The sequence below is a fragment of the Azolla caroliniana genome, unplaced genomic scaffold, assembly GCF_043228905.1.
Source record: "Azolla caroliniana isolate FFs.n. ecotype wild unplaced genomic scaffold, voAzoCaro1.0.p SCAF_22, whole genome shotgun sequence".
Lineage (NCBI taxonomy): Eukaryota > Viridiplantae > Streptophyta > Polypodiopsida > Salviniales > Salviniaceae > Azolla > Azolla caroliniana.
In genome coordinates, this window is record NW_028230457.1 from 5751955 (window position 1) to 5777257 (window position 25303).

Below are 25303 nucleotides of genomic sequence, written 5' to 3' on the forward strand. Positions count from 1 at the left end.
AAAGAAATATGACTTTGAATTACTTATCAACTCATCAATAGGTGGTGGTTATCCTTAACAAGAATTATGACTTAGTTAGGCCATAACTCATGAATAGGTGGTTGATAACCTTACAAAATAACTTGCCCTAGTAATGTTGGAGCTGAAATCCTAACTTTGAACAGACAATACATGTTCCAAGATTGAGAGAAGCGTTGACATTCTCCTAGACCTATTCCACATTCCCAAGGTGGGCTAGTCATTGTGCGCACATTGCATAATCATGGAAGACTAATTTCTTTTCCAATCATGGAAGAATAATTTCTTTTCCTACTAACCTGACTAATGAACTTCTTCTTGATGCATTCTCTCTCAAGCCTTGTACAATTGTGTTTTGGTGTTCTACCTACAACAATGCTCCTATAAATTAAATAGGGCCACTTTTATTGGATCATTAGCTTTTCAAATTCATTCAGCAAATGTTGCTAAGCCCCGGGTGCATTATGCTGACCAAATATTCTAAGACCTATCACTAGTAAGTTGCTATTTTGCCCAATGGCACACCTAGGTTTGGCATTTTGTTACCATATAAATCCTAAAAACTGAAAATCACATATTGCACAGACCCATGTACAATGTTTGTCTTCCACTAATTCATGTTATCTACATTGTTGGCATGGCTGGACTTATCTAGAATGCATTCATCTTTGTTTCACATTCTAGAGTGCACAACTATATCAGCTATTTGAGAGATCTTCATTCACAATTCAACATCATAGCCTACTGTGGAGCTATTACCAACAATGATTTGGCTTCTTGCCATGCAATCGCATCTCTAGTGTTTTTCGTCAAGACATGAATTAGTTGTGTAAGCATACAACATAGTAATACCATTGCCATTGCCCATTAGAAACGAAAAGAAACCATGAAATTACAGGTTCGTCACTACTTTCAATATTTATTTCAAATGGCAACTTACTCCCATACCTTACACGGATCTTATTACCATGGATGGTTTGGTTTCTTGCTATGCAATCGAACCTGTGATTTCTTGGTCAAGTCATGAATTAGTTGTCATAAGCATGCAGCATAGTGGTTAAATATCATTGCCCATTACAAAGAAAACAAGGGAACATAAAAATTCCATTACAGATAACTCAATAATTTCTACAATTCATTTTAAATAGCAACTTACTCCCCAAAAAAAGAACTTGAAAGTTATGTCTGCTATAAGGGTTAATCACGTAACATGCACAAACAATGAACAAGATTCCAATTATTGCTAGAATCAATTCAGATCCTTTGGATCCAATCTAACCAACCTCAGTTAAGCCCACTCTACATAGGCCTTTTAAGGATATTTACAAATATACATACAGTAATATTTGCAGCCATGAGTTGAGTACGAGTGTATTTTACATATATATATATATATGTATATACTATACCTCGTTTCTCATGTTTCAGAACATGTTCCAGATAGTGTGCAAATATTGTAGTTCAAAGATAGTCATAGATTGTAATATGGCACAGTTCTTTTTTGTAAAGGTCTCGCTTCGTGTATTCTATGAACACGGGCAGCAGCATCAAAATATTAAACAAATTCCGCTATGGAACAACGGAGCATTTCAGCAATCTGTTTATTTACATAAAAACAATGCCACATGGTACCTCAGCATCAGAAGATTTATCTAAGTAAAAACAATAATCGAAAACTTTATTTTGAAATAGAAACATTAATATACCGTTGTCAGCTTTTTGCACATTTATCATAGTCCTTGTAGTTGATAGAATTACACGAATACCCTTCATTTTTGTAAAATTAACAGAATACCAAGACGTCCTTGTAGTTTTGATCACTTACTTCAGCAGTTCATATATGATGATTTTTTTTGGGTAGTTTAGTTAGCATTCAGTTCAGATTAATCAGTTCTCATCCAATTCATATTAATCAGTTTGTATCCAATTCTGATTAATTAGCAAGTCATATATAAGCTGGTTAATCCGTTAGCCTCTTACTAGCTATCATTCTAGTTTAATTTAGTTAGAATCCAATTCAGATTAATCAGTTCTCATCCAATTCAGATTAATTAGCAAGTGATATATAAGATGGTTAGTTAATTAGCCTCTTACTAGCTATTCATAGGCTCATTGAGTTGGTGGCTAACTTTACTTAGTTTGCATGGGTCTTTGAATTGATAAAGCAGTAAATCGCTAACTTTTAAGAAATTTTGTTGATAAATTAATTAACAGGTTAATAGAGGCAACTGCCAAGGAAAGAATTTTCAAATCAGATGAAAATCAATCATTGATTTAAGCCTAATTAATGATGCACATTGCAAATAGCTGAGTGGTATCCAGGTAAATCGGTAAAATCTTAGGGGTATTATCGGTTCTGTTCCAATTTCTTTTATTCATTGAGAAAAGCGATAAAATCATACCTTCGGCAAAAGGAAACATGGCACCCTCCCACCCATCCTCTCCTTCAATCGCACCATCCCAACCATCTTCTCCATGTTCTTCACTCTTGCTATTACCATCATTGCTTTCAACCTCCTCTGTCGGGACATCATATTCATGCAAACCGAAACTATCCACTTGATCTAGAACATTGTCATTGGACAGAATCTTATCCAAACCTGATGACCCATATGCATGCGAGCCAGCCCCATCCTGTGGACTACCAAGTGTGATGATATTCATCTCAGGATGCTTTGTTAGGAACTTATCACACACATTGATATGTCCGTTAGTGGAAGCAAAAGAGGTGCCATTTTCCATTACAAGGGTCATAGCACTCCTTTTCACATTAGAAAACACTACATCTTCTATTTTGTGGTGTTGTTCAATCTCTCCAGAAAGGCTTGCTTCAGTATTCACTCCTCCCCGCATTGCATTAATGCCTGCAAAATATGCACCTTGCAATGTCCTGGTGGCCTCTCCATGACCTGGACTCCGAAGGAAACTTGGGATCAGATGTACCGGAGAATCTGTGAAAATAGTTGTTTTCATCTAGCAAACATACTAAAATCCAATATCTATATTATAAACATTCCTAACCAAACAAATTTACTTTTGCACCTTGGTAAGGTTGATGAGCAGCCACATTAGATGAGCTATATACACTTCCATCAGAGACACAACTACCTCCACTGCGAGACTGCTGGATCGGTAACACTCCAATATCTACACCCATGATTCCATTTGGTATGCTGGAATAAAGGACTCGTGATGGAAGGTCATCTTTTGAGCACATGAGGCTATTGTCTCTGAACAAATGTAAGCATTAAATGGATAATGAAGAAAAATAACTTTTTGACCTATATCAGATTTATGTCTTATCACCTTGGGTCCTCTCCAAATTGGTATTCCTTGAACCTATCGAAAACAGGCACCAAATCCCGATTCCTCACTTTTACTACTCGAGTATTGAACTTTTCGATTTCAACCTCTCCACCAGCACTCTCTGCCCCATCTGTACCAGTATCTATAAAAACTTGAAAACACACCTGTACAATAAATTGTGCATGGAGTGTACGGTAAGAAAATGCCAAGAATCCATGGAGACCCTGATAATTTCCAAAATTTAACACATATACCTCAGGTTTTGCCCACACAGGAGGCTTAAAATGGTGCATAGATACTTCAGCATTTGACAAAAACAACTGGCGCATCTCCGAGGAGATAAAATCCTCACGATCAGAAAATGCTCCATTGTTATAGCACGATCCCACATTAGCACAGCTCGGTACATCATGAGAAACATTAGTAACAGAGTTATCAATTTTCTCTTCTCGTTCGACCCAATTGAGTCGACGACACACATCCCATTTCTGCAAAGGTTCTACCGTCACTCTCACATCTGTCGGTGCCTCTATAGATGAGTTTTGAGAAGGAAGAATGTTTTCTGCATAGCCTTCTGTAAGGTGAAGGCCATACCGAATAAGGTGCCCAGATGAAGAAAGCACCCAGAGTTGCTCTTTTAAGCCATTATGGTCGTCCCCACCTATCTCAGGCTTGTGACCCCGACCATCATGAAATGTGACAGCTACTGCAGCTGGCCCGAGGGAAGTACTCATCTTCCCATTCGAGGCAGTGGCAGCAGCTGCTGCCGCAGCATCCATCATTGTACCACACCATCCACTATTCCCATTCTTTATTCTACTAATCGCAGATGCATGTACAGTAGGTGGGGGTGCAAAAGAATATGTTTGCTGATTAGATTTTATCAGACCCATGTTTGACCACCATGGTTTATTTGCTCCAAATACATGATCAGCTTTTGTGGTTGGCTTTGCTGTGCCCCCAAATGGTGATATAGCAAATAGATGATTTGTACCCCTGGTTGAGCTAACTGCAATCCAGTGACTATCTTCACTGAAAGCTATGTCTTGTATAACCTGTCAACAAACAACTTTCAAAAACCTGGGAATTTCATACATGACCTTGAAATGATGGAATGACATACATAAGTTTTGGATAAAATTTTACTTACAATATTATTTTATGCATGACACTTTGCTTACCCATTGTTGTGTGTAGAAGAGATTAACATATATACTCTAGATTGCATACAAAAATACATTATGCCATTGTTTGGGAATTACAATAATGACACGCTTCTACAGACATAACAAAGATTAAATGATGTGGTTGGATTACAAACAATTTCTATGAGTATGTCACGCGCTGAGAGAAACCAGGGGTCTTTTTCGGCCCAAGCATGAAGTTCCATCTCTTGGTATGAGAAAATACCAACTGACCTCATGACCAACAGTCAAGGAGTGGGTGTCAATGCATTAGCTGTATGGTGGCAGTTTGTATGACCATGCATAAAAACAACCTTATTTAAACAAACTAAGGTTGTCAAAGCACTAAGGCCATTGTTGTATCTATATTTGCTGGTTTAACAGCTCGTGAGCTTGTAGTGTCTGTTGTATCATTCCTTCCAAGGGAATCATGTTTGAACGCTGTGCTATACATTTTCTTTAGAGCTTCCATTGTATTTATGATGTTGTTTGATCTCATTGTGAACACACTAGGATGTCTCATGCAGTTTAACGTGGTATCATAGAACAAGGGGAATTGGGTCCTATCAAATTGCGGTCACGAACACCAATGCTTTTGAAGTTCAAGATCAGCTAGACATTTTGGATCCATCAACTTTTAGACATTGTGGGCAGAACTGATGCAGAGCCAGTGGAAACTGTAGATCCAAATAAACCAATGGTCTGATTACCAAACATTGCAGATCTGCAAGCAAGTAGAAGGCGGAATGTGATGCCATGTATGAAATCATTATGATCATAACCCACCTTTCAGTGCCAACGCATTCTCAGCACATGTCCAACATGAGAAAAATGTGGAATGAATATGGAATGCAAAATGACACGGATATAAAGGTCGAAGAATTAGTTAGCCACAAAGCAGATATGGAATGGTAGAAAACGGAGATGTTTATCATGCAGATAAAGTACATGGGACCAGATGGTCATTTCAGGTTGGTGAAGTTTGGAAGGGGGTAGGTGCAGAGATTTATCCATGCACTGCTCTGAAGTTTGATGGCATGGTCACAACATTGACAACTCAAGCTAAAAATCGCCCAATTTCGTTTGGAGACATTTTTGGTGTTACTTCAAGAAGAAGATCTGTAGAGGGGGATTCACAATCAATAGAATATGAATTTTGTATTGTCAGCTAAGCGGGGTAGAAATAAAGAAAAAAAGATACATTAACGTCTTTTACGAGGTCAAAATGGTATCTCTCTTTTACGAGGTCAAAAATAAAGCCTTGTTTAAAGAGGCAATGGTATCTCCCTCTGATTTCATAAAATACACAACAATGGCAAACATAGTGTTCTTCGCATTCCACTCCTTGATGACACAATTGGCAGGTAATCCTGTACATCTGCCTACCTCAATCTATAACTGATGTGATGAAGTTCGCAGATGCCCTATCACACTACGCAAAGCATAGGATAGATGTATGTCCATATAAGGTGGCCTGATGATGAATCCATCCTCCGTAGTGTGTAAGAAGTGTGTCTTATAGTGGGCCATCTTTGTACCAAGTGATATTTTGGGGCTGATCCATGTTATCTTGTTTTCCAAGTATTACTCTACCAAGTTTGGGGGGATTAGCCGTTGTGTGAGGGAAGGCATTTGTGGCTGCTTTATGCAATGATTTGGACAATCCTCGGGTAAGTTCTTCAAGGGGTGCGAAATATCCAAATCTAGCATGCCATTGCATACACCACCACTATACACATCAATTGTCTCGCGAGTAAATAGATACTTAGCCAGCCCACTCTCCTTAGCATATACATCCTTTGTGCATCCATCCTTTACCTCGAAGCGTAGATATCATGATCTGATGCCAAACCAATAGGTCTACCCGATATAGTGAACACTTTTATTTCAGGTATAAGAGATGGAGTCCCCATTAGATAGTTGACTGTGCTTGCACCCCCTTTTGGGTTCCAACATGTCAAAGCATCTGATCCAGGCCATTGTGACAAGCCATTATATATCACAAATCCATGCACACTTCCCAAGGCTAGAAAGTGTTTTCCATATTAAGTTATAACACTCATATCTTGAGCTTGTCGCTTTAGACCAATCTCTTCTGCCATAACTTCTCCATAAACAGCCTCGTTGGTGTTAAACATAGTTATTTGTTCATCCTTGGTTCGTGCATTAAAATCTCCTAATAGTATTATGTCCCCCATAGTAGCAAATCTTATGATATCATCATATAGAGGTAGATATGGCGATTCACCTAGAGGTGCAAACCTTGAGTAGGCAGGTGGAAAGTAGCAAATTGCAATATATAACTCCCTAAGATCCCCTCTTTTTATTCGTATCCACATGCAGCGTGCATCTACATCCTTATGGACAACATGCACTCTATCATGGAGCTCCTTTTTGTATAGCACAGCCACTCCTCCCGAACCTCTAGTGCTTCCCCGTGTCCGAGGTTGGGGGCGACATATTGACTCCCATCTATATCCTTGTACCTCAGGGAGTTTGCTAGCCGTGCATTGGTGAGTCTCTATATACATAGCAATATCTGTGTTTTTCAATGTATCTTCAAAATATCCGACATCTGTCCATAGAGAGCCGTTGTAATTCCATATGATCATGCATAGGGTCTCATAGGCCATATATCATCATGCGGTTCTCTTCTCTGTAATAATGACCTTGCCATCTCTATATAGGGTCCATTTTCCTTCCTTTCTTGCATCAAGCACTCGTGGCATGTTTTCTTTGCAATGTGCTACTTGGGCTAGAGTGAGATCGTTATCTAAGTATATTTTTTCACCCTTGAGTGCCTTTCTTTTAGAGAGGAAAGCTTTTTTCTTGTCAATATCCATGAAGCGGATTATAAGGGCTTTAGCTCTAGACTCATCTCTTCCCACCCTCCATGTTGAAGCAAATGGAATATCTGATGCTCCAATCTGTGTTCCGAGATTCTTGGCATCTTCTTGTGGACTTTCCTTTTCGGCCCAACCAACCACTCGTACATGCAACACACGAGCTTTCCTCTTGGCTTCTTCTTCTAATGTATCATTCATCATTGCCATCCTATCCATGGATGTTCCTTTTTGTTTTTTCACTACCTCTATCCAAGGAGCATTTGCTTTAATTTCGTTTTGGGCGTGCTCAGCTTGAGCTTTGGCATCTTTGGCCATGTCTGCCCATGTTTGCATTTCCTTAGTGGCATTGGCTTTCCCTATAGAGATGCATCTTTCCACTGCTTCTTGCCCTTTTTCTAAATCCACTTTTATATCTCCTAACTCAACCTTACTTGAGGATATTTCATCCTTAAGGTATTGTGTCATGTCATCCTTGAGCTCTAAGTGTGATTTCTTCACATGGCTTATTATGTCTTTTCGCATCTCTTCTAATAACTCAGTCTTGAGAGAGGCATACAACTCTGTTTTCGGTTTCTCTATCTCCTTTTTCATTTCTTCTTTTAGTGTTATTTTGATATCCTATCTAATAAGATTGATCTTTTGCACAATCAAATGGCGTAATAGATCATGTTTCCCATTTTCGACATCAAATGGAATGTCAAATGGGGCCCGCGTTCTGGATGCCTTGTGCTCCCTTCTAACACTATTTGGTGTGCTTCCATCCCGTCCTTTTCGTCTATCGTATCTTCTTGGGGTCTTCCATGGATTTGGACCCTCGTCGTGCATGTTAGATCCATCTTTTAATTTTCTGTCCATTCAGACTCCATGGTGTCTTAGGACAGCCGATACAGGGCATGAAATGCTGAGGGCAGAGGGAACAATATAAATTCCAGGAATTTCTACTGGGCAGAAAACACAGAGGAACAGATTTGGAATAAAATGCAAGGAATCAGATTTGGCAGAAAACGCAGACGATCAGGCATTGTAGAAAACGCAGAGGACAGAAATTGCAGAAAATGCAAACAGACATTGACATTGCAGAAAACACAGAGGATTAGAAAGATATATTAACGTCTTTTAAGAGGCCAAAATGGCCTATAAGACCAAACAAGAGATTACATCTTAAGTGTTGTCTCGTATTTGAGAACAAATCAAAATAAAATAAATTACACAGTACATATAAAAGTAACTAAGATGAGAAGAAATGAGGGAATCTGGTTTTTGGCACATGTGAGATTCTCAAGTTAGATATATTGTAGCTTTTGTCTTCGAAAGATCTCTATCATAGGTCAATTCTCAAGTCAGAGAAAACACATAGGAGAGGGAGGAGATACACATAGGTCTATTTTAAGAGGCAAAAGTATATTGTTTTATTAGAATGTCATTTTAGAGCATGGGCACTGGAGGCAGATCACTAGCCAAACGACCCATATATTTCCTAGAAACGAAACTCTTAAGAGCGCTATAATCTGAATAGGCCATTAAAATGTGAAAATGGAGTTCTTGAACCTTTATACCCAATAACCTCCCAATTTAAGGCCCAAGGAGGATCCTTTCAGTTATGTAACTCCCACTAGCTCAAGACAATGTTGATTTTGTGCCTTTGAGAGGCACTTCGTGAGAGCGTCTATAGGATTCTCTATAATATTGCAATGAGATGCATCCATCTATAACTTCCCTGATGAAGTAATATCAGCACATCAATGTGCTTAATGCACACCACCAATAATATGGCTTCTTTGGAAGCCTCAGTCACTGACATATATTCAGGCTCAATCATAGGTAATGTAACAATCTTCTGCAATCAGAACACCATGAAACTGCACCACTTGCAAGTCTAAAGATATATTCACATCACCTAAGATTTCAGAGTCACAGAATCCATGTAACTCCGATGGTTCCTTTCTATAACATAAGACAATTTACTATTTTCAACACAAATATCTCATAATTGACTTGATGGCTTCCAAATATAACTTGCCAAGATTAGCCATGAGCCTGTTAATTCCCACTATATATTCAATGTCTGATCTTGTAGAAACCACAGCATACATCAAGGAACCATAACCTAAGCATATGGTACAGACTTTAATTTAACTGCTTAATTTGACATACGGCTGCAAAGGTACTTTCCATGTTGAGCCCTTCAAACACACTTTCAATGTACTTTTCTTGAGATACATAAAGCAGCCGCTGCTACCTATCCTTCATCATCCTTATACAATACAATATGTCCATCTTATCAACAAACAATAGACTCTTTTCAATGCCAAGAACATATTTGACAATATACAATACAAGTTCTTGGCCATCATTAAGAGCCAAATGTGTAGTAGCCAAATAGATCTTTTCTGCATCAAGAGTGGAAAAATGTTTCAGACAGGAGTCACATCGAATGAGGCCTTTGACTATATAATTCAAGTTTGATTCATTGATGCATCATTAACAATAAGTGATGCATCAATAATGTCACATTTAATTATTTGCTTATCTTGGCCATGAAGTGTGAAAGAATCATCCAAAAATAATGTGGCACAAAGAAATTACTCTGCATCAAATAGCTCTTCAATGACCATATTAGGAACCAATTTACCCTTCTATTTTCCCTTACAGCAATTTGTATCCTCATAATTAGTCTATTTTGCATCCTTCTTGTCATTGCATTCTTTGTACATTCAAGTTCTTTCTTAAAGTACCTGGAATCAAGCTTCTTGTGGCGTTTTCTACCACAATGGTACCATTCTATCAAAGTTTTCCTGCACTAGAATACCTACAAACAGCAGGCATTTATGAGATTCCTCTTATTGGACATAATCTCGGGATGAAACTTCTCCAAGAAGCATGAAGAGGAGAACTGAATCAGCAGCAGCACTCTTTTGTTTGCAGCAATTTTGTAGCAAGAATTATAAGTTTTTTCAGATACCAAATGAAAAGAGGAGCCCAAAAGGTTCATTTGGTACCACTTGCGTGTAATGGTGTACTGGTTGCAGGAGTTACAGTAGAGAGAAAATGACTTAGGTGTAGAGAAAACACAAAAGGAGAGGGAGGCAATAAACGTATGTTTTGGGAGCTGCCTAATAATCTGTTTTAAGGGGCAAATATATATTGTTTTGTTAGAATGTGATTTTGTGGCACTTGAACCAGTTTGCAGTCGCCAAGTGACCTAAATATGTCCTAGAAGCTCTTAAGAGAACTATAGTGTGAAATATGCCTTTATTAATGTACAAATGGAGAGTTCTTGAACTTATATACCCAACATTCAGTGGGAGTAAAGGACGGGGAGAAGTAAAGATCTAAAGGGATTAACAGCGGATAAAGGTGGCACTTGCACCCATTTCGAGTACTCATTGCAAATGAGAAGGTGACATTGGAGTATCACTTGCAGCCATTTCAAGTACTCATTGCAAATGAGAAGGTGACATTGGAGTATCAGTCATCAGTGGACAATTGTGTAGATCTCTTCTAAAAGACCCTGGGATATCAGCAAATAAAAATGTTACTACAGAGCATCTGGGCAGAAAGGTACTCAAAGAATGCAAGAGTTCACAGAATCTGAAGATGAAGCAAGAGACCAATGTTATTCAGATTAAGTGCTTGAAGAGAATGCTTGATGTGAACAAGCACTTGCGTGAACATTAAAGCTTTTTCTATTGAAGCATGATCCATCCAACTATACATAATTTTCCACTTCTAATTTGATGCTGCTACACTGTTTTGTAGATTTTGGATTTTTGGTCCTTTATCAGTAATTTGAAAGGGACTTTTCTTAATCTCAGAAATTCAGTCCTTCAAAAATGTTACTCGTTTTGTGTATGTCATGTATGTGCACAATTATTATACAGTAAAAACTGCAATCTAGGACTAGATTCCTAATGATACAAAAATCAACCAGCTGTAAAGGTTTAACCATATAACCATTCAAACCACATTTAGAGACTTTATAAATCTACTTCAGTCATTGATTTTTTGGTGAGTTCAAAGGTCATGAATCTCAAAACTGTTTGGTTCGTATTTGGACGATAAAAAAAGGAAGACGTTAACCTCAAGAGCTTCTCAGAATCATTTACACATGGACTGCCTAGCTGATTTTCTAGTACAGTAAAGTTGTGTTGAATTAAAATTACACAAAGTAAGTTAAATAACCAAACAAAAATTATCAAATTTTCAGAAAACGCCAGATAAACAATATAATTGTGATATTTGTTACTAGCTATAAAAAGTTTTAAATTGCCTGCACAATGACAAATATGCAAGCTTAAAATCTTTGTTTTTTATTCTCTTAGCATATAGTTAAGCCCATCATTACTAACAGGAAAGTTTGAAACCAGCTGTGACCAACATAATACAAACAGTGATGCATAAACCTTATCAACTCTGAAGTAGAGAATCATACCGCATTAGTCATTCCCCGAGAAAGCTTATAGAGATGTATATGTGCCGCACTTGCATCATATATGCCTGTGTTTGCTCCATTCATATTTGTAACTGGCATTATCCTGAAGATATTTATAGTATGCCCATGAATAGAGGCAGTGACTAATAAGGTTCCGGTGGGATTAAAGCATAGTGCAGAAAGAGGGCTTGTGTGTGCTCTAAATTGAGAGATCACAGCTTTCGTAACAAAATCACGGACAATCACCTAATGCAAATGAAATTGATAAATCAACACTTAGACTTCTACAGTGGCATATACTGTCAAAACGAAAACAAAAGGCTGCACCACTCACTGTTCCAGCATGTTCAGGATAACCATTCGAGGTTCCTTTTAGAAACGAACTTCCCTGGACTGGTGATCCAGAACCGTCTGAATAGTACCTTGATATTGCTTTATACCCAAGATCACCCAATGTCACAATTCCGGCTGCAATTTGTTTACTTGATTCCTTTGCATAATGTGTAACCAAACTGGCATTAGCAGGAGAAGTGGATGGACTAACACCAGGAGAAGGGGAGAGATGTTGGGGTGAAACACGTCCAGTATTAGAGACAAGAGGTTGGTTCGCAGCATAAGCCAGCCATCTTGGTCCAACAGCCATAGCACCATACCCAAAATTTAGGGTATTTGATCCAGGTTGAGGTAAAGGGTATGTCAGCACACTGAATGTACTCTGTAGTGTTTCAGCATCAAAACAATATAGCTGCAAGGAAAATACAATAAGAACACAATAGTAGAGAAAATAATTATGCAACTCCATCGGAAATGTTTAGAAATTCAAAAAAACATACTTGAGCAGCAAGTGCAACAGCAACAATTCTGGGACTGCAACGAACCGCATATATAGCAGTGCGAAACCTTAAAGTATGTACATATGTATGGTTTCTTAAAGAGTAGAATTTGACTAGAGTAGGAATGAATGGATTCTCGACAAGAGAAGGGGAGCTTCCTACAACTGGACTACATCCATTTGATAATCCACTATGAACTCCACTGCTCCTACAAGGTGTAGAATCTGTGGTTACAACTAGCAATAAGGGCCGAGCAGCCTTTAACATTCCATCACATGTTTCTGGAAAGGGCTGTGGTTGGACCCTTAAGAAAGCAACTGGACCATCTCGTTTAGAAACAAGCTCCCACACATCATTTGCATCTTCTACATCCCAAACTTGAAATCCATTTAGATACGTTAATAGTAGAACACGCCGAATGTCTGCTCGTCCTAATTCTATTCTATCAAATCCTGCCCATTGCACCTGCAAACACAGAGACAAAACATCTGCAGGATTTGAAAAAGTTGCTTTATGGTTCTAAAAAAATGGATTTAACAATAGTGACTGCATTATTCGACCCATTAATAGTAGATGAGTTAGGGAAATCTTTAAATATTTGTACTTCAAAACTTTCACATGAATTTCTTCCTTCCATTTGCATTTTGGCAAACTAAAGAATTTGCTTTTCCAGTAATTCTACTGTTTCTGTATATTTTTATTGCCTAAACATATTCAGCCTCAACATGAGGCATCAATATTTTGATAGGAATTTATCCCTCCTATGGAAGAAGTCGACAATCAAAATCAAGCAAGAAGTCGGCAGTCGAATCGACAAGCAAATACAGGATGGTCGGTCGGATCGACCAGCGAGTCGAGGGGTGTTGACTGCTTTGAAGGAGATAGAGAGTCGACTATGACAGTCGACTGCATTGGATGGATGCACCAAGTCGAAGACAAGGCCGACAAGTCAAGCCAATTTATTATTATTATTAAGTATATAATAACAATAACATATCACTCCTATAAATGGGAATAGCTAGGGCAAACTTATGTAGTAGTGAACAGAAGCATGCGTAGCAGAGAGTAGGAAGAGATGCGAGAGTGCACGTGAAAGAGACAGGCATAGTTTAGTGGAACTAGCCAAAACCCTAAGTGGATATTCTCTGATTTACAGAGATTTGTAATCTTTTCCCTTCTCTGTACCTCTGTTTTATAGTGGAAGATCTGTTGCCCGTGGTTTTCCCCTGTTTTAGGGTTTCCACGTAAAAACCTGTGTACCGTGTATTCTTGTTTTCTGTTTTGTACATTTTCAGCCTATCTTTCTCGTCCATCTACGGTCTTAGCATAACAAACTAGTATCAGAGCTTGAGGTGCAAGAATGGAAGGAGGTGTGAACATCTTCCCAGGTATGATAGTCCTGAACTCGCACAACTACTCGGACTGGAAGATCTTCTGATAGTCAAAGATCTGTACGAACCCATAGACAGAAGTGAAATACCCACAGGGGTATTGGAGTCTGATTGGAAACTCCTAAACAGGAAAGCAGTGGCCACCATCAGACAATGTGTAGACATGAGTATCCTACATCACATGGCTAACGACACAAACGCCTATGAAATGTACCACAAACTATCAGGGTTGTATGAGAGGAAGAATGCCCTCAACAAAACCTCTATGATGAGAAAGATCATGAGACTGAAGTACAGAGATGGAGAAAGCATTGTGGTACACATTAACACCTTCATGGGGTTGGTGAATCAACTTGCAGCAGCAAAGTTTCCATTAGATGATGCTATGCAAGCCTTGTTACTACTATGTACCCTGCCGGATAGCTAGGAGAAGCTAGTGGTGTCTCTCAGTACCGCGTGCCAAGAAAAAAACTTATCCTTACAAGTGGTAAAGACAAGTACCCTAAACGTGGAGACAAGAAGGAAGGACAAGGGTGTCTTGTCCCAATAGGAGGCAAATGTGACAACATTCAGGCAGAGGAAGAAGCAAGCAGAGAAGTCCACAGAGGAGAGACAAGTCTCATGCCAAGTCCAAGTCCAGAGGAAAGCTCACATGCTTCTACTGTGGAAAGCCTGGACATTTCCAGAAGGACTGTCGACACCTTAAAAAAGACAACGGTGTTTCAAACAATATCGAACCCAGAAAGATTGCTGAGGGAAGGGCATTTCAGCCGTGGCTACAAGTGAAGAAGACCTTTTGTTCATTTGCAAGCAAGCGAGTGTAAACCTCGCAAATAAGAGTGCACTTGGGTGATAGACTCTGCTGCATCGTTCCATATAACTCCCTCGAGAGAATGTTTTTCGTCTTACACAGCCGGTGACTATGGCTGTGTAAAGATGGGAGATAATGGAGCATGCACGATAGCCAGCATTGGAAGTGTATGTCTAACAACATCAACAGGTTGTAGACTGATCCTACGGGATTTTCGACATGTGCCCGATATGAGGCTGAATCTGATATCGACTAGAAGATTGGACGATGAAGGCTACAGTGGTAGTTTTCAAAATGGTACATGGAAGTTTTACAAGGGAAGTCTCATAGTGGCTCGAGCACAAAAACAAGGTACATTGTATGTGATGCATGCCAAGCTGTGCAAAGATGAGGCGAATGTGACAACCGACTCATAGGGGGAGTTATAGCATAAGAGGCTTAGTCACATGAGCGAGAGAGGCATGCACATCCTAACCGACCAGAAACTTCTTCCGGAAGTAAAACGAGTGCACTTGGAGAGATGTATTGACTGCCTGGTCGGAAAGCAAAATAGAGTTGTGTTCCACTCAAGACCACCAAAGAGAAGAGAAGTTGCATTGGAACTTGTACACACAAACTTGTGCTACGTGAATGCTCCATCGCATCGTGGTGGACAATACTTCGTAACGTTCATTGACGACTACAGTCGAAAGTTGTGGGCTTTCGTACTAAAGTCGAAAGATCAAGTATTGTCGTTCTTCAAAGAGTTCCAGGCCAGAGCTGAAAGAGAGTTGGGTCGGAAGCCGAAGGCTATCCAAACTGACAATGGTGGCGAGTACAGAGGACAGTTCAAAGAGTATTGGAAGTCCCAAGGTATTCAACTCCAATAACCAATGCCTAAGACCCCTGAGCTGAATGGGCTTCTAGAGAGGATGAATCGAACTATCATGGAAAGAGTGAGGAGCATGTTGTCGCATGCAAGTTGCCGAAATCGTGTTGGGCTGAGGCAATGTACATGGTTGTTTATCTGATCAACGGGTCTCCCTCAATGCCCCTGAAAGGTGATGTCCCACAGAGGGTGTGGACAGCTAAAGATGTCTCCTATCAACACTTGAAGGTGTTCGAATGTCTGGCATATATGCATGTACCAAAGGATCAGAGGTCGAAACTCGACAGCAAGTCGAAACCATGCATATTCCTGGGATACTCGGAGGATGAATTCAGCTACATGCTGTGGGATTTACACGACAAGAAAGTGGTGAGGAGTCGGGACATTGTGTTCTTAGAAGACAAGACAACGGGTCTCCCTCAATGCCCCTGAAAGGTGATGTCCCACAGAGGGTGTGGACAGCTAAAGATGTCTCCTATCAACACTTGAAGGTGTTCGAATGTCTGGCATATATGCATGTACCAAAGGATCAGAGGTCGAAACTCGACAGCAAGTCGAAACCATGCATATTCCTGGGATACTCGGAGGATGAATTCAGCTACATGCTGTGGGATTTACACGACAAGAAAGTGGTGAGGAGTCGGGACATTGTGTTCTTAGAAGACAAGACAACGGGTCTCCCTCAATGCCCCTGAAAGGTGATGTCCCACAGAGGGTGTGGACAGCTAAAGATGTCTCCTATCAACACTTGAAGGTGTTCGAATGTCTGGCATATATGCATGTACCAAAGGATCAGAGGTCGAAACTCGACAGCAAGTCGAAACCATGCATATTCCTGGGATACTCGGAGGATGAATTCAGCTACATGCTGTGGGATTTACACGACAAGAAAGTGGTGAGGAGTCGGGACATTGTGTTCTTAGAAGACAAGACAATGGAGGATTGGAAACAGCAGAAGTCGGAACAGGCTTCCCAGTCGACTCCCACTACTATCGACTCAACCCCAATCGATCATACATTGTCGACTGAGAGAAGACAGCCAGTCAGAATAGCCGAATCTGAGTTGGTAGACCCAGAGCAACCGACAAATACAAATGAGTCAGAGTCGACTGACCTTCAGAAATCGATAGAGGCATACGAGTCGGAGTTGGTCGACCTTCAACAATTGATCGACATATATGAACACGAGCCGAGTGAAGAGTCACCAGAGACATCCGAACCTGAGCTGACTACGGGAGGTGGAAGATATCCACTCAGACAAAGGAGAGCACCCTCACGATACGCCAGTCAATATGTTTTATTGATTGATGAAGATGAGCCAGAATGCTATGAGGCCATGGAAGACGAGCGCAAGGAGCAATGGCAGAGTGCAATGCAAGATGAGATAGATTCCTTGCATGAGAACTACACTTACGACTTGGTGGAACTACCGAAAGGTATGAGAGCCCTGAGAAACAAATGGGTCTTCAAGCTAAAAATGGGAAAGATGGCAACTCACCCAGATAGAAGGCTTGAATCGTAGTAAAGGGGTTTCAACAGAAGAAAGGGGTCAACTTTGATGAGATCTTCGCACCAATCGTAAAGACGACATCCATTCGAACAGTGCTAGGTATTGTTGCCGGTAGGAATCTGGAGATAGTGCAATTGGATGTCAAAACAACATTCTTGCATGGGGAATTAGACAAAGAAATCTATATGCAACAACCCAAAGGCTTTGTGGAGAAAGGAAAAGAGAATCTGGTGTATCGACTAAGGAAAAGCTTGTATGGTCTGAAACAAGCTCCACGCTAATGGTACAAGAAGTTCGAATTCTTCATGCTGGAACATGGGTTCCATAAAATACAAGTTGATCATTGTGTGTTTGTCAAAAAGTATGATGAAGGCGACTTCTTGATTCTCTTGCTATATGTTGACGACATGTTGGTGGTCGGACAAGACACCAAGAAGATAGCAAGCTTGAAGAAAGCACTAGGCAAGTCGTTTTCCATGAAAGATCTTGGACCAACAAAGCAAAAATTGAGGATGCAAATAGTTCATGACAGAACTAAGAACGTGCTATGGTTGTCACAACAAAAGTATGTGTCAAAGATCTTGGAAAGATTCAACATGTCGGAAGCAAAACCAATCGGGTCTGCATTGCCAACCAATTGCAAGTTGAATGCTAGGCAATGTCCAAAAGGGGAGAAGGACAAGGCCGAGATGAGGAAAGTACCATATGCCTCGGTTAATGTATGCTATGGTCTGTACGAGACACTACATAGCATTTGCAGTCAGAACGGTGAGCCGATATATGAGTAATCCGGGTCGAGAACACTGGGCAGCAATAAAGTGGCTACATAGGTACTTCAAAGGCACCTCAAGGGTGTGCCTTAGGTATGGTTTCAGAAAACCTACGTTCAAAGGTTTTACTGATTAAGACATGTCGGGGTTTGTAGACTTAGGCCGATCCATATCAGGTTATGTGATGGCCTATGCAAGGGGGGCAATGTCATGGCAGTCAAGACTGCAGAAGACTGTGGCTTTGTCGACCACAGAGGCAGAATACATGGCTGTTGTAGAGGCTGGTAAGGAGCTGATATGGATGAGGATTTTTCTCAATGAACTGGGAATGAAGCAAGGAGAATTCTTGCTCCATTGTGATAGTCAGAGTACCATACATCTAGCCAAGAATACTGTGTATCACTCTCGGACCAAGCACATACAGAGAAGGTATCATTGGGTTACGCGAGATGGTGGATGAGGGAGTGTTTACCTTTGTGTGGATCCGACATGCTTACAAAACCACTACCTATGGAAAGACTCAGAGTCTGTCGACAAAAGACAAGACTAGCCGACCGTGCCCATAGGAGTGAGGGGGGAGTTTGTTAGGAATTTGCCTCTCCTATGGAAGAAGTCGACAATCAAAGTCGAGGAAGAAGTCAGAAGTAGAATCGACAAGCAAAATACAAGATGGTCGGTCAGATCGACCAACGAGTCGATCGGGTGGTCGACTGCTTTGAAGGAGATAGAGAGTCGACTATGACAGTCGACTGCATTGGATGGATGCTCCAAGTCATAGACAAGGCCGACAAGTCAAGCCGATTTATTATTATTATTAAGTATATAATAATAATAACATATCACTCCTATAAATAGGAATAGCTAGGGCAAACTTATGTAGTAGTGAACAGACGCGAGCGTAGCAGAGAGTAGGAAGAGATGTAAGAGTGCGCGTGAGAGAGACAAGCATAGTTTCGTGTAACTAGCCAAAACCCTAAGTGGGTATTAACTGATTTACAGATATTTGTAATCTTTTCCCTTCTCTGTACCTCTGTTTTATAGTGGAAGATCTGTTGCCCGTGGTTTTCCCCTGTTTTAGGGTTTCCACGTAAAAACCTGTGTACCGTGTAGTATTTTTGTTTCTTGTTTTCGGTTTTGTACAATTTCAGTCTATCTTTCTCGTCCATCTACGGTCTTAGCATAACATATTTTACCTGGCATTGATGTTAGAAGTTTAAATAATGAGATATTGGCAAGTTGTTTAAGGAGAAAGATAGACACCATGATTAAACCAACAGATATTAGTTTAGAAAGATGCCTTATGCTTGAAAGTATCAAAAACCTAAACACAAAGGAAATAAACTTGTGTTTCCAAATTCATCGATTTTTTCCAATTTTGCAATATCTTATATTAGGCATTGTATTGGACTTTCACTCAGAAGTCTAATTTGTTGATAGATTAAAATTCAGGATTGAAAACTTATATTACTTGAGGGAAACCTCAATATGAAATGAGAAGATTATGGAGCATATTATTCATGAATCATATTCCCCAGCTTTTCCATATGTGGAACCATATGTAGGGAGATATGCTCCATACAAACAAGTAGGAATTTCAGTAGGAACACGTAAAGAGACTCTAGACATATTTACATGTTTGGCTGTAAAATATTTATGAAAATTGCAAATAAAATAAAATCAGTTTTTGATCCCACTTCAAATGGGCATGGTATCATAGTTACTGATATGAAGGAAAGATACATGCATACATACATCCATGCATTCATACATACATTATTTATAGATATATTGCACGGACAGAGTTGCATGTATTTATTGTGTTGCCGCATTTGTCTCCAGTGGGAATCAAGTTGTGCACAATTTAATATTGAATAGAAATGCAGTCATACACCATGAGGTAGTTCCCCTCCCCCTTGCTCTCGTTTATGATTATCAAATCTTGAGGTGACTTCATCCTCATTGTGTTGTTCATACATCACCGCAAGGATGTAGATGCTGTCAGACAGCTTTATTCCCAATTAACTGAAGCATCATTTTTTACCGAAGTAAAAGCAAAACAAAAATCATGAAAAACATTTTCAAAGGTGTCCTTATGTAGGTGTTGGGATATCATTACACATCTGATTATGCAAAGATACAAGTAACCACAATAGAAAAATACGATGACATCCGCAAACATCTGGTTATCCAAATAAAAAAGTGACCATGATCAAAAAATACTATGATTTGTCAAAGGGACCGTGTCATACCATAAAGAATAGAATATTCTGAAAATTTTACTCATAGCTAAGTGAGAATTGAAGGAATATAAAATCATCATACCTCTTCACATTGTCGATCTTCTTCAGCCAAAATGATAGTTGATGCAACAGATGAGCCAGCTGACCTCACTGTAGAAGCCAAGCTGCTTGCACTTCGGATGATGGATCGGAAACTTGGCAAGAACCGGCTGCTGCTCTTGCCACTTCTCGGTGACAAGGCAGTATATGCAGTATCACTCATCATCCCTGGGAATCCCAGTGAATCAATCCAATTCAGTTTGAATTTTATTTTATTTTATTGGGTTGAACTAGATTGAATTCAGTAATAGGACAAAGAAGTTTTACAAGTCGCAGTAGCCCTAACCCTAATTTCCCATTAGAGCAAAAAAGACTTGATTCTGTCACGTGTCTAGATCTTTTTTTCCCTTCAGATTCCTTCTGATATGATTCAGGCTTCCCCTTCGCTTTGATTTGTTTCAGAGCTGAAGTAGTTTCCCATGTCACGGTAACCTAACTCCAATTTCCCATTTCTATAAGGGGAAATGGATTTTGAGTTCAGCATATATCTTCTTCTTCCACTTGCATTTGATTTTATTTGAATCAGTTAGTTAATTTAGTGGATTTCCACAAGAAGGAAATCTTAACCCTAATTTCCCATTTCTAAAAGAGGGAAAGGATGTCAAGTGTTTCTCAGATGTTTTCTTATTATTATTATTATTATTCTTTGCTTTATTTTTATGAGATCAGTTAGCTGAGGAACAAGATTGCCATAGCAATACCTTAATCCTAACCCTAAACATAGCCCTAGTTTCCCATGTCTAAAATAGGGAAAAGTTTTTTAGTCTTTCTTGATTTGTCTTCTTCTTCTTCTTTCTTTTATCTTTGATTTGAATCAGTTAGCAGAAAAAATAGCAGATTTTCATGTCGAAAACCTAACCCTTATCTTTAAAAAAAGGGAGATTTAGATTTATTTTTGTCTTTCACGGTCTTTCTTCTTCTTCTGATTTTGTCTTGATTCAATTATCTGAAGAAGTTAACCCTAACCCTAACCCTAACCTCAACCTTCATCTTAACTATAACATCCCACTACTTTTGGGTTTTTGATCAGGATCAATCTTTCTTCTCCTTCTTCTTCTTCTTCTTCTTCTTCACGGGCTACTCAGATTTTCATATATAGATAGATTGACCTAGAAGTTGACTGTTCGTCAGAATCTGATGTTTCACCTGTTCAGGTCTACGCAATACAGAAGCGTGAGAAAGAAGAAAAGCAAAAGGGTTAGGGTTTGCAGAGAGAATTTGGGGTCTTGCTGATTCAAGATACAGAATCTATGAATGACATACATATATATATATATGTGTATGTATGTGTGTATATGTATATATAAGATTGGGAAGAGAGGGGGGGGGGGGAAAGAATTGAAAGAATTTTTGTTCGGCAGTCAGAAAGGAATCGAGAGAGGGGAGGGATGTTTTAGGGTTTCGGCAGAGATGGGGAAATCGGAGAAGGAAGCAGAGGAAGGAGAAGGAAGGCCAAAGACAGAGACAGAGACAGAGACGAAAGAGAGAGAGAGAGAGAGATGTGGCCCTGATTCTCGTTGTCCAGATCGTATACATACTCACAGAAATTCAGAAAAATATTTAAAAATATTTATTTTGAGTGATGTACGTTTCCAATATGTATGTATGTACATACATACATAATAACACAGCCCCAAAAATAAACATATGATGCTTTTTTTTGTGATTTGAGATATTAAACAACATATGCTTCTACGATGTCTATGCATTTGTATGTATGTCACTCTCTTCAGACTACGGTGTATGTGTATGTGTATGTGTATGTGTATGTGTATGTGTATGTGTATGTGTATGTGTATGTGTATGGCTCATGTCTAACTGCTACCAAATATTAAAGAGGGTATGCGAGGGAATCGCGAGCACGGACGATGCATGTCGCTCAGCTAAGGGCGCGTGCGATCTACACTGTCCGATGTGAATCAAAAGCTTACAACGTCTGTCACCAAGAACCCGACTCAGAAACAGCCATCAAAAACTCCAAAAAATTGCCATTAAAAATGTTACATAAAAATTACTCAAAAAAACCCTAATCTTCCGATTGCACAAAACTTAAAACTTAAAACTCAAAAATCATACAAAATGTCTTCAAGTTTCAAATTACACTTACATTTACAAGGGCAATTGTCCTTTATGCTATTTACAGTAATAGCCTATACTAGTTTGTACAAGAGGTTAATGTGAATATGTCAATTAGACGATTGCATTCGACACTCCATCAAATGTAGCAATCAAAAGTGCTTTAATGCAACTTATAGAACCGAAATGGTACCGGTCGGTGTATTACGTCAACCAAAAGCTACCTAGAGCGGAGCAAAATTACTCTACAATGGAAAGAGAAGCCCTAGGTATGGTCTACAACATCAATAAGTACCGACACTATTTGTTAGGCCGAAAGTTTTCATTCCATGTGGATCACTCCACGCTGGTCTATTTGGTGTCCAAAGCTTCGTTGATAGGCAAATTAGCCTCGTGGACCCTACTCCTCCAAGAATTCGACTTGGGAGCACAACACGCTGACGTCGATCACTTGAGCCAACTAGATTCGGAGGAAGCAAGAAACAGAGGGGAAGACGACTTTCCGAACGGCCAATTATTCTGGATAGTAGTGATCGAACCAGTTGACCATTACGGTATAGAGCTAGAGGACAAGTGGCTCATTGATAACTCCTCGTTCCTAGGTATTGGACTGCCACTGAAAGGGTTAAGTCAAGATCAGAAGAAAAGGTTGGCAGTTAAGAGTTAGAATTTCTGCTTAATAAAAGACTTGTTATATCATAAAGGAGTGGACAGGATCTAGAGGCGATGCGTCTAGGCAGATGAGAAGCCCACTCTATTGCGGGAAGCACATTGTGGGATCGTTGGCGGGCGTTACGAAGTGGCAACGGATAAGGAGAAGCTGCTAGAAGACGGGGACCGGATGATTGAACGATTCAGAGAAGTGTTGACGAAGGTACAAACCATGTATCAAACTCAATTGATGGCATGTTAGGTCCAAGCAGCAGCACCAATGCAATAGATTAAGCGGCTAAAGCAAGAAAAACAGGCCATGGAAGGGAAGATGGAGATGGGAATAAAAATAATCTGGATAATTGTCCAAAACCGGTGACAACAGATGAAAGAGAAGCTTGAGGAATGTTTGGTTGCGATATGGAAGGAATGGTTGGTGCATGTAGTAGAACTACAAGTGTTCTTTGTTGATGCAGAGAATAGGGCAAAATCCGAAGAAATTTTTTACAAGATGGATGAAGAAAGCATAATCACAATCCGGGAAGAATTATCCAAGGATTTTCAAGCTATGGCTAAAGTACAAACCGATGAAATACGAAAAATCTTGGAAGAGTGTGAGGATGATCAGTTGCAGTTAATATTGGACTTGGAAACTTACGAGCGAGAGAGAGTTCAGCGGAAGAAGCAACACATCAGGTAAAACCAAGCCGATCAGATAAATCTTAGTGATGAAGAATGATCAGAGGAGGAGCCAGAACAAACACATACGGAGGAAGAGCTGGAACATACACGCATAGAGAAGGAACAACTAGAGCAACAAGCGGAACATCTGAAGGATCAAGCACCGAGGCAACAGAGGACTGAAGATGAGGAACTGCCACAACAGATGGAAACTCAATAAGATAGAACACAGAGAAGGAACAACTAGAGCAACAAGCGGAACATCCGAAGGATCAAGCACCGAGGCAACAGAGGACTAAAGATGAGGAACCGCCACAACAGATGGAAACTCAATAAGATAGAACGATGGACAAACAACAAAGCATTTTGGATATTTTGGAAGATTGCTGAGGGTGAGTGGGTTCAACGTGCAAGGCACTGTCCCACGAGCATGCCATGTGTTGCCCAGTGAAGTAGTGATAGGATTGGTGTCGAAAAGTCGGAGAACCGGAGAGCCAAACGAGTGAAGACAGAGGGACCAAAATCCAAAAGGATACAGACAAAGTGTGAAAAGCTAGGATGAATAAATAAATAGATTTGAGTGTTGGTATTAATTAAGGATAAGAAGCGTTGTGATAGAAATAGATTAGAAGAGATATTATGTTAAGGGGTGTTGGATCTGGAAGGATGTACTGATCCGGAGGAACACCGTTTTGTATCAGAACCAACTACCTATATAAGGAATCCAGATTGTATTGTTTGGGGTGCAAGTAATATATTATATTGGGAAGATCTATGTACTTGCTGTCATATGTACTTGAATGTCTAATCTTATGTATGTATTATCGTGTGTTGTTGATTGTTGATTGTTATACAGATTGACCATCCCTCCAACTACACCTTTGGATTGTATTCCGGTGAGGAGTACGACTGTGTTTGTGGCTAAGTTCTAGTCCAGGATAAACAATCACTATAGTAGGAGAAAATACACATGATACTCTAAGGCAACAACCTTAAGCTCCTCTTCATCTAGGGACGGTTATAGAGTACGACACTCACATACTCTCTAATTACACACTCTTATACACTAGTTACAATGCTAACACTCTCACCATAATGATTTTCCCTAGATGTATTTATACTAATACATGATGTGGGCTTTTTACAAATATGGTCTACCTTAGGCGCACCAAAACATATTTACAAATATGTTCACTTCCAGATACCTCTCCGAATCCAACCGGATGCCTTCTGGCCGGTCTGGCTCCAAGTCTGGTCTCTATCTCCTTCGGACCTATCCGATCCAGTTCTCAAACTTCGGACTCCAATCCGCCTCATGCTCACCCCATCTAGAGGGACCTATTTCCTAACAAACTCCCCCTTCACTCCGGTGTGGGGTACTTCGTAAATCCGGTGTGGGTTAAACGAGAGTGTAAAGAAGGGGATGATTACTTTTTGAAAGACAGATATGCGTAGAAACGTATGTGAGGACCTGTCGGTTATGCTCAGCAAACAACACAGAGGGAAGGCAAGAAGATATAGACAAATGATAGATACACACAGATAAAGCTTTAATGTAAGCTCTCTTTATTTCTGTTCTCTATTCTC

At 39.8% G+C, this 25303-nt stretch overlaps 1 protein-coding gene across 4 annotated transcripts; it reads right to left on the bottom strand.

Annotated features, from left to right (window-relative positions):
- Window positions 1-1105: 1105 nt before the first annotated feature.
- Window positions 1106-21734, bottom strand: LOC147849877 (autophagy-related protein 18g-like). 4 transcript variants are annotated; one of them, XM_087337148.1, is made up of 8 exons: window positions 20292-21734; window positions 12620-13084; window positions 12121-12531; window positions 11787-12032; window positions 3579-4379; window positions 3325-3488; window positions 3061-3191; window positions 1106-2969 (listed from the first exon to the last, which is right to left on the bottom strand). In XM_087337148.1, the coding sequence occupies exons 1-8, from the start codon at window positions 20472-20474 to the stop codon at window positions 2299-2301; spliced, it is 3072 nt and encodes a 1023-aa protein (XP_087193274.1). In that variant the 5' UTR covers window positions 20475-21734; the 3' UTR covers window positions 1106-2298. The 4 variants fall into 4 exon arrangements, with proteins under 4 accessions (XP_087193274.1, XP_087193273.1, XP_087193275.1 ...); XM_087337147.1 differs by having other exon boundaries at window positions 3061-3239; XM_087337149.1 differs by having other exon boundaries at window positions 1106-2882; window positions 3061-3248.
- Window positions 21735-25303: the final 3569 nt, after the last annotated feature.

What these genes read in the sequence shown, in the direction of transcription:
- LOC147849877 (XM_087337146.1), bottom strand. Translation starts at nt 20,474, where the DNA reads ATGATGAGTGATACTGCATATACTGCCTTGTCACCGAGAAGTGGCAAG. An exon ending in ATCCTGAACATGCTGGAACA is followed by an intron (nt 12,033 to 12,120) that starts GTGAGTGGTGCA and finishes CATTTGCATTAG; the next exon opens with GTGATTGTCCGTGATTTTGT. An exon ending in CTGTGTGGGCAAAACCTGAG is followed by an intron (nt 3,489 to 3,578) that starts GTATATGTGTTA and finishes TTTATTGTACAG; the next exon opens with GTGTGTTTTCAAGTTTTTAT.